This window comes from Chanodichthys erythropterus, chromosome 10, assembly GCF_024489055.1.
Source record: "Chanodichthys erythropterus isolate Z2021 chromosome 10, ASM2448905v1, whole genome shotgun sequence".
Lineage (NCBI taxonomy): Eukaryota > Metazoa > Chordata > Actinopteri > Cypriniformes > Xenocyprididae > Chanodichthys > Chanodichthys erythropterus.
Window position 1 is genome coordinate 14,331,829 of NC_090230.1, and position 10,510 is coordinate 14,342,338.

General features: G+C 38.4%; 1 protein-coding gene across 1 annotated transcript; it reads left to right on the top strand.

Annotated features, from left to right (window-relative positions):
- Positions 1–1,607: 1,607 nt before the first annotated feature.
- LOC137028131 (transmembrane protease serine 9-like) lies at positions 1,608–9,754 on the top strand. The gene is made up of 11 exons (XM_067396895.1): positions 1,608–1,668; positions 1,777–1,927; positions 2,034–2,166; positions 2,884–3,135; positions 3,245–3,399; positions 4,990–5,026; positions 5,094–5,187; positions 5,362–5,512; positions 5,878–6,010; positions 9,237–9,488; positions 9,571–9,754. Exons 1-11 carry the CDS (start codon positions 1,608–1,610, stop codon positions 9,739–9,741), a joined length of 1,590 nt encoding a protein of 529 aa, XP_067252996.1. The 3' UTR covers positions 9,742–9,754.
- The last annotated feature ends 756 nt before the right edge of the window (positions 9,755–10,510 follow it).

Here is a 10,510-nt window from a genome sequence, read left to right on the forward strand (position 1 = left end):
AGGCATCGCCCCATAGCCATGATTTTTTAGGCCAACAATATTGCTGTACAGCGATGTCTGCGGGCTGTACAGCCGATACTGCACGGGTCTCTTCCACGACCTCGACACCTCGGCATGGAGGTCGGGAAAGAACGGGAGACCCCGGCGCTGAGGCAGTGACCGAGGGGGAAGAAAGCATTCGTCCAGTTTACTTTTCACTCTGGACTCGGCTTTCTCCGCAGGCCATTCTATATTCAACTTTTCAACAGCCCTGGTCACTACCTCTAATAACTCCTCATAAGCCGGTAAAGTTGATGGCGGTACATCATCGACACTCTCTACATCAACCTCCTCGGAGGAAGATATATTGAGCATCGGTGCCTCTCTTCGGGGGGAAGAAACCGCTACGCGTGCTTCCACCACCAAAGGAGAGACACTGGGTCTAGCGGGTAAGGGAAGCGATAAGGCAGGGCCCGTCTCTTCCCCCTCCGCTAGATCCATCTGTGAACCCCACGAGCGCAGCCTACGCTGTGCCTCGGCAACAGCGGGACCGGACCCGCGGGGAACACTCGCCTCGGCGCCCTCCTCGAAGAGCGCTCGACGCGATCGCAGCACTCTGAGGGTGAGCCGCTCACAGTGCACACAGACACTCCCTCGAGAGCCGCCTGTGCGTGCTCAACCCCCAGGCATTTTACACACATGTCGTGTGTATCCCCTTCCACAATGAAGCGTGGGCAGGGAGGAACACACTTGTTGAACTGCTGCTTTTCCGCCATAATATTTCTTTATATGTCTTTTTTTATTGTGCTTTGAAACTCTTGTCCTCGGACGAAGAGATCACTGTGTGAATATATCAGACAGACAAACAATAAATAAGACAAACGAGATACAGAGAGCGCTTGCTGAAGACAACAGAAGCTGGCGTGCTTTGTGTTCAGGTGTGCTTTATAGCTTCCTGATCCGTGACTTCACCCGCCTCTGACGTCACGTCTTTTCATTGGTTGGATACAGAGGTGCTTCACGAACACAAAATACAGAGGGTTCCCATCACGTCATCCGACGTAGCGTCGATAGTTCCCACGAAAGGGAACCAGAAACAATGATGATCAGGTGATGGTGATATAGTTTTCAGCCTCATAAAGCAGAGTAGTTTACTAATCTTGTTCCTGACCAAAAGTGGCTATTTGTTATTAAAATGTTATATTCACCAATCAAGAATTTTAGATAGCTGTAGTATAAGCTGGGTTTTATTGGTATGTGCTGATTAAGTTGACATAGAATGTCTTTCAGCCATAATGACAACTAATTGTAAGGATAATCCTTGTATATCCTGGATCAAAATGATTTGGTACGATATTTGGAAAGATATTGTTTTTAAGGGTTACAAACTGCATACCAGCTATATTCTGAGCTGTAAAATATTCCAGTACCAAAATGCATGCATACATGCCTAATTCTTATTGTCTATCATTAGACTGAATGCAAGACTGGAAAGATTAACAGGAACATTATCTTTTCATCACTCTGTTACTCATACCGCAAGAAGAACAAATGCTTCAGTAACTCCTCCCCCATTTACAGTATATTTATACAGTGTTTTGTCATGAGAAATCAGTGTCATCTTCATCATGACCATCAACATCTCTCTGCTCCTGCTGGCCTCTCTGCTGCCACACCTGACCTTCACAGGTGAGACTGGTGATTATATAACAGTATATTATGATGATTTTTAAGATGATGTTTAATTTTATGTGCTGAATAAGTTGACTGACAGCACTATCTCTCTCTCTCTCTCAGCTCATGTGAATGTGGGTATAGTGAACGGTACAGAAGCCAAACCTCACTCCAGACCTTACATGGTTTCTCTTCAGAAGAACAGGAATCATATCTGTGGTGGATTCCTCATTTCTGATCAGTTTGTGTTGACTGCCGCACATTGCTGGAATGGGTAAGAGCTTGTTTAGAAATCACTTTTGACTGACACAACGACTGCAGTGCAACCACACAGTGTATCATATGACATAAATGACCATCATGACTTTATCTTTTAACAGAAAAGAGGTTCTGACGGTTGTGGTTGGTGCTCATGACTTAAGCAAGAGTTCAGATCGCATCGATGTGCTGTCCTACGAACCGCATCCAGAAAATTTATTCAAACCTTATCGGAATGACATCATGCTTTTGAAGGTGACAACCTGTAATATTTTTAGTTTTTAGTTGTTCAAATAGTTTCTGATCAGGAAACAGTAGCTAAAATGTGAAATTTTAATTTCTATTGCAACTACTTGCTGTAAGAAATAACAGAAAGGATTAAATTATTTTCTAACGTACAGAAAAATGCCAAATGCCTCCTTGAGTCTATGTCCTACTTTTTTTTCTTTGTTTTTGCTATGTGTAGGAGAAAGAAAGAAAGAAGGGTATAATGCTGAATATCTGAAAAATCATTGATAAATTCATTGTCATTTCTATACACAGCAGAAAAAATAGTGTAGGAAATAGGCATTTTTAAAGGTCTCCTGTAATGCTGTGTTTAAGGTTGCTAATTTTGTTTTGGAGGTCTCCTTTTACATATATCAAAAACACTTTAATTTTCTCATAATATACATTGCACATCACATTTCTCAGAGTCTGAAAATGATTTGTTCAAAGATTCAGTCTCTCTAAACTCCTCTTTTCTGCGAGCCTACTCTACTCTGATTGGTCAAATGGCCCAGTCTGTTGTGATTGCTCTATAGTTAGAAATGAAAGGGCCATTACCATATCTGAATTTAACACTGGTTACTTCCTCAGCAATTATAAACAATGATACACAAGCAGTATAGCACAAGCAGCAGTATAATCAACTGAAGTTCAGTCTTGATGATTAAATCTTTTATTATTAATGGTTGTGTTTTTGAATTACAGCTACAGGAAAAAGTCGAACTAAACAACAATGTTAAATGGATATCATTACCAAAGAAAGGAGAAGACGTGGGAACAGATGTCTGTAGTGTTGCCGGCTGGGGAGGAGAGATGATTAATAGCCTACCGACTAATCGTCTAATGGAGGCAAATGTGTATATAATGAACAACAGAGAATGTAGCAATAAATGGGGAAAGTACTACTACAAAGAATCACAGATGATGTGCACATATGGCCATGGTGGATTCTGCAATGTATGTACAAAGATGATTCACATACTTTAATAGTTAAGTTAATTTATGAACAAGTTTAAACTGATACAGTATGCACTTTAGTGATGTGTTGATCTTTGTTTCTTCACAGTACGATTCAGGAGGTCCTTTGGTTTGTGGAAACACTGCAGTTAGTGTCATATCATTTGCATATGAAAAGCTCTGCAATTCACCTGACTATCCTAATGTGTATACTAAGATTTCACCATATCTTGAATGGATCGACAACATAATTAGAAATGTGAAGTGAGTTAAGTTCTTAAATTCTTACGTATGTAACTTTCAATAAAGTATCACATGGCAAGCAACATTTATTCAAAGAGTCCTTATTGTCAACCATATATAATGACAATATTACATGGGAGGCACAAAAGTAATTTCACACTAGTTCACCTGGTGGCCATCTTGGTTACACCTTCAATGTTCATTCATTCCAGTATGGCTCATATCCGTTTAAATGAGGAAAGATTAAACACTGCAAAACCACTGGTCAATATTAGGGACACAGTTAGACAATTGTGGTATAATAAATGTAGTTTCTTTAGCTCAAAGCCTACAAAAGAATAATAATAAGAAGATAAAGTAGTCAAAATAAAATAAAGGAGTGGCCCATTTTATGCACCCTTAGAATGTCTTTTTGAGAGCTGCTAAGTCAAACTCTTCTGAGAATATGAAGAGGAACTATTGTAAGATATCTCAGTCAGCATTTGTACAACACGATTCTTCCACTAAAAGTATGAATCAATGTGACACAATATACAATGATCAGCAACAACATTAAAACAACTGAGAGGTGAAGTGAATATTGCACCGGTCAAGGGCTGGGATATATCAGGAAGTTAGTTCTTGAATTTCATGAGTTGGAAGCAGGAAAAATGGGCAAGTGAAAAGATCTTAAAGGATAAGTTCATATGAAAATTACCCCATGATTTACCCTCAAGCCATCCTAGGTGTGTATGACTTTATTTATATAACTCTGATTGTAAAGAAGAATCACCCTGATGCTCCAAAGCTTAATTAAGGCAGTGCACGGAAGGCACTCTGGCAGAAGATAGTTATTTTACTTTATAACATGTTAAATATGGATATTTTTCTTACACAAATGCTTCGCTTCAGAAGGCCTTTATTAACCCCCCCAGAGCATGTGTATGCATACAAGTGAAATGAAGTATACTTTGCAAGGCTGTGCATTTGACTGTGCTATATGCATAAAATTTTTTAACTATACCCAGGGCTTAATTCACCTGAGTGTCCTAATGTGTATACTAAGATTTTAGCATCTTCAATGGGTAAACCATAAACCTTCTTTAAGAAAACATATCATATGGCAAGCATCAATTATAGTCAAAGTGTTCTCATTGTCACCATATATAATTTAGGCAACATCCTCACTTTCCAGTCATGCTTGCAGACTCTCATCTCTTAAATACCCCAAAACTCTTGCTTAAAATTACAGTAATCATAAATTGTGCTGCTTCATAAAAAATAATTAATATTTTATTTTATAAATAAAACAGGTCAAAATAAATGTAATAATAATAATAATAATAATAATAATAATAATAATAATAATATAAAAACAGTCCTGGTAAAGCCGCCATGATTTGAGTTGTAAAATAAAGAGCTTTGTAAAATCTTCCAACAAAAGTTATTAAAAAAACTGGCAAGTCTTAGAGATCTAACCACAGATAGTGTGTCAGTTTTACTAAGCTCTCAACTGATTTCTCACCTCTCAGAATTTACAATAAATATTAGACATGGATTACATCACACATGAGACAGATTAGTCTACTACCATAAAGAATGCAAATATAACACCTATATTTTCCACTTCAGTGCAAAGTCAGACTCACAGGAAGCTGTGAAAGAGGAAGTACGAGCACTACTAAGGGGCTAAACCAGACCACTTTATGGTAAATACCATCATCAACACTGAGGAGAACTTCAGCACTATAGAGAAACCTTCTCAGAACAGCATCATGATCTTCTCTGTGCTTTTGCTAGTCACGCTGCTACCATATCCAACCCTTCCATGTAAGTCTGATGGAAAATAATGAACTTCTATTGCATTACGTTTTCTACATTTACCATAAATGTGCACTTTTGATGTTATGTAATTATTAGCAGTGCTCTCACTGACTTCATCTGAAAGTCCATTTAGTCAAATCTATTTCTCATTTAACCAACATACGTTAATTTCTCTCTCAGCATCTGTGAATGTGGGTATAGTGAACGGCGCAGAAGCTAGGCCTCATTCAAGACCCTACATGGTTTCTATACAGAGAAATAATGAACACATATGCGGTGGCTTCCTTGTGTCTGAACAGTTTGTCATGACGGCTGCACACTGCTTTACAGAGTACGTTTTTTGATCGGTTCAGTAAAATTTCATTGTGAGTCAAAAGAGTCCCGGACTGCTGCAAAAATGTCTTCACTTGGTGTGACTACTTTCGAAATAACGCAACCTAGTGCATACCCAACTTCTAGGCAGTCCGGCAATTATTGTTTGAACCCAAAATATAATTTTACTTAAACTAAAGCTAAAGTTGAGCTAACTGTTTGTAACTTTACAATGGAAGCATCAAAACAAAGTTTGTTAATGCATACTGTAAATGGTTGTAAATACATATTGTTATAGATCAGGCCTTAAATGCAAAACTCAGTTTTGTTCAGACCTTATACCAATAAAATACATGGTTTTCTTTCTCATCTTTCTCATGACAGAGGAGAGAAGCTGACAGTTGTGGTTGGAGCTCATGATCACAATCATGGTTCTAGCCGCATGGATGTCAATTTCTACCACATCCACCCTGCATTTGAGTCTGAATGTCTGCTAAATGATATCATGCTACTTCAGGTAAATGACTCAGCTAGGTTTTGCATGGCAAGATGCAAGAAAACAATTGTTAACCATGCGAGGAATTAAGAGAAAAGTATCCTGAATGTCCTGATCCCCTAGGCTTCGTTCACATTGTTCACAAACCCAATTTGGTTTCAGATCTGATTCATAGGACTGACAGTTTACATGTGACATTTACATGTGATTAAGTTAATTCAGTGATGTCAATATCTTGTGTATCTACATTGTTGGCCATACTAATGATGCAAGCAATATGCAACTTGAAACCTGATCTGACCGTTTAGAGTCTAAGAGACTAAGATGTATTCTGGATTTAGATCAGAAAACAAAATATAGATGTGGTTTGAATTGGGATTGTAAACATCATTGATTTAGTATATTTGGTTGTTTTGCTTCAAATTACAAAAAAAAAAAAAAAAAAAAAAAAAAACTGATTTAAGATATGTCAGAAAAATATTTACTTATATACTTATAGAGATTTACTATATACAAACCTGATTCCAAAAAAGTTGGGACACTGTACAAATTGTGAATAAAAAAGGAATGCAATAATTTACAAATCTCATAAACTTTTATTTTATTCACAATAGAATATAACTTATCAAATGTTGAAAGTGAGACATTTTGAAATATCATGCCAAATATTGGCTCATTTTGGATTTCATGAGAGGTACACATTCCAAAAAAGTTGGGACAGGTAGCAATTAGAGGCCGGAAAAGTTAAATGTACATATAAGGAACAGCTGGAGGACCAATTTGCAACTTATTAAGTCAATTGGCAACATGATTGGGTATAAAAAAGAGCCTCTCAGAGTGGCAGTGTCAAAGAAGTCAAGATGGGCAGATCACTAATTCCCCCAATGCTGCGACGAAAAATAGTGGAGCAATATAAGAAAGGAGTTTCTCAGAGAAAAATTGCAAAGAGTTTGAAGTTATCATCATCTACACTGCATATTATCATCCAAAGTTTCAGAGAATCTTGAACAATCTCTGTGCGTAAGGGTCAAGGCTGGAAAACCATACTGGATGCCTGTGATCTTCGGGCCCTTAGACGGCCCTGCATCACATACAGGAATGCTACTGTAATGGAAATCACAACATGGGCTCAGGAATACTTCCAGAAAACATTGTCGGTGAACACAATCCACCGTGCCATTCGCCGTTGCCGGCTTAAACTCTATGGGCCCTATTTTAACGATCTAAATGCAAAGTGTGAAGCGCACGGCGCAGGTGCACTCAGGGCGCGTCCAAATCCACTTTTGTTATTTTAATGACGGAAAAACGGTCCGTGCACTGGGGCGCATTTTTGAAATGGATTGTCCCTATTCTCTTAATGAGTAATGGGCATAACGTTCAATAAACCAATCAGAGTGTCATCTCTCATTCCCTTTAAGAGCGAGATGCGCGCGCGCCATGGCGGATTGCTATTTACATGGCGGAATTTGTTGGCGGAAAAGCTGAACGCTTTTCAAGAGAAGAAACCGATCTGCTCATGCGCAAAGTTAAAGCTCGCGAGCAGATCATCTACGGGACAAGCAGGAATCCACCAAAGCTTCCCGAGGTGAAGAAGGCGTGGGATGAATTAGCAGTGATTGTGTCCGTTATAAGTAGTAATAGGCTGAATTGAAAATAGGTATCCTAATTCTAATACACACAATGACTATTCATAATTACATTTTTATATTTATGTAGCCTACACAATAATATTCTTTTACACTGTAATCCTTTTGTTTTTAATATTTGCCATGTTTGTGTGATGCGCATCCCTGTGTGTAATAAGCAAAGTCAACGCACACTGTGGATGCACCCAGAGGCGCAGTTTCTACCAACGCGCTCTAACAAAAAAATATTGCGCCATTGACTTTAGACTTTAGACCAGGTTTGAGTTGGTCTATGGCGCAGTCTATTTTCAGCTCCTTAAAATAGCAATGCCCCGGCAATGCGCCTGAACACACCTCTTTTTTAGACCAGCACGCCCATGGGCGCACTAACTGGCGCAAATGCATTTACTAATTTAAGGATGTGGCGCTGAACGGGAAAACACGAATGGTCACGGACACAAACTAACAAACACACTTGTGCTGCACCTTGCGTCGCATTGCGCCGGGTGTATTATAGGGCCATAAAGGTCAAAAAAGAAGCCATATCTAAACATGATCCAGAAGTGCAGGTGTTTTCTCTGGGCCAAGGCTCATTTAAAATGGACTGTGGCAAAGTGGAAAACTGTTCTGTGGTCAGACGAATCAAAATTTGAAGTTCTTTTTGGAAAACTGAGATGCCATGTCATCCGGACTAAAGAGGACAAGGACAACCCAAGCTGTTATCAGCGCTCAGTTCAGAAGCCTGCATCTTCTGATGGTATGGGGTTTCATGAGTGCGTGTGGCATGGGCAGCTTACACATCTGGAAAGGCACCATCAATGCTGAAAGGTATATCCAAGTTCTAGAACAACATATGCTCCCATCCAGACGTCGTCTCTTTCAGGGAAGACCTTGCATTTTCCAACATGACAATGCCAGACCACACACTGCATCAATTACAACATCATGGCTGCGCAGAAGAAGGATCCAGGTACTGAGATGGCCAGCCTGCAGTCCAGATCTTTCACCCATAGAAAACATTTGGCGCATCATAAAGAGGAAGATGCGACAAAGAAGACATAAGACAGTTGAGCAACTAGAAACCTGTATTAGACAAGAATGGGACAACATTCCTATTCCTAAACTTGTCTCCTCAGCTCCCAGACATTTGCAGACTGTTATAAAAAGAAGAGGGGATGTCACACAGTGGTAAACATGGCCTTGTCCCAACTTTTTTGAGATGTGTTGATGCCATGAAATTTAAAATCAACTTATTTTTCCCATAAAATGATACATTTTCTCAGTTTAAACATTTGATATGTCATCTATGTTGTATGCTAAATAAAATATTGAAATTTGAAACTTCCACATCATTACATTGTGTTTTTATTCACAATTTGTACAGTGTCCCAACTTTTTTGGAATCGGGTTTGTACTTATGATGACTTCTGATCGTAGAACTGGAATAAAAACTGCTGTCTCAAGCAATCATTTGAATAATTATACATGAATTATAAAATACTAGCATACCTAAAAGTAAAAAAAGTCCTTAAAAGTAAATTAATTTGTCAATGCAATGAATTTTGTCATCCAGTTTTTATTATGAAATTTCTCAGCTTTAATCATTGAATTATGTGCTGTAGCTACATGTAAAGGTCAAAAAGAGCAAAAAAGTCAACTGGATCTCCATACCAAAGAAAGATAAGGACATCAAGGCCAATGCCAAATGCAGTGTTGCAGGATGGGGAAGAAAAACCACCAATGGTACAGCGAGTGCTAAACTTATGGAGGTGGATGTCACAATCATTGATAAAAAAGCATGTCAGAAGTACTGGGGGAAAACATTCTCCACCTCAAGAATGGTGTGTGCAGGTGGTCGTGGAGGATTCTGTCAGGTACAAAGTATATTCTAGAAAAATCAAAAATAGTATAGCTGTTCAATTTTATTCACAGACTGTAACTTTTTTCACTTCTCAGGGTGATTCTGGAGGACCTTTGGTGTGCAACAAAGTTGCAGTTGGTGTCGTTTCATTCAATCAGCCAAACAACTGTGACTCCCCTACACTACCCAATGTCTACACCAGGATCTCCAAATTTCTACCTTGGATAAAATGTATTTTTGGAGGTGTGAAGCAAGAGTTTGATTAATAAACATTTTATTTTCTAATGACACACTCTGTTGATTGTACGTGTGGATTTTTGGAGATAATTTTAATTTGACATTGTGATCGGTTTATCAGATGTGACAAACACCAGACACTTTTCAGTGTAAAGATGGTTTCGAAACTTCTCAGAAGCTTTGTTTCCTGTGGGGGGCGATTTCATCACATGTGGTCAGACAATCTGTGTGAAACACTCTAGTTTACAAAAACATCTTAAATAAAAAATCTAATGACTGTGCAAGGACACGAGACTCACCATAGATTTGAAAAGGTCTATTCTTACTGGAAGCACCTGAAAATTTGTCAGCTCACACACCTATCATGACACTTAAACATTAAAAAAATAAAATAATAAATAAATAAAATAATTAATAAAATAAAATAAATCAACCTAAAAACATGTTATTTATACACTAAAATTTGCTGGGTTATTTTTTCGCAGCCTACTGGGTTCTGCCTGTTGGGTCATTTTGTTGGGTTATTTTCACATTGTTGAGTAACCCATGGGTTAAGTTTCACTGACAGTAGAAATAAAGCACCTCCTCACAAACTACCCAGCCTGCTGGGTTATAGTAACCCACTGCTGGTTCGCCAAACTGGATTAATCCAGATCGGTTTATCAATGATCATTTTGACTCTTTGAAACTTCCTGAGGTGATCTTCCTAAATAACTTCATAGTTTTCACTTGTATATCAAACAATTACTGTATAGACAAAAAAACATCTGTAGTTTTAACTTTTTAAATTACATTTAG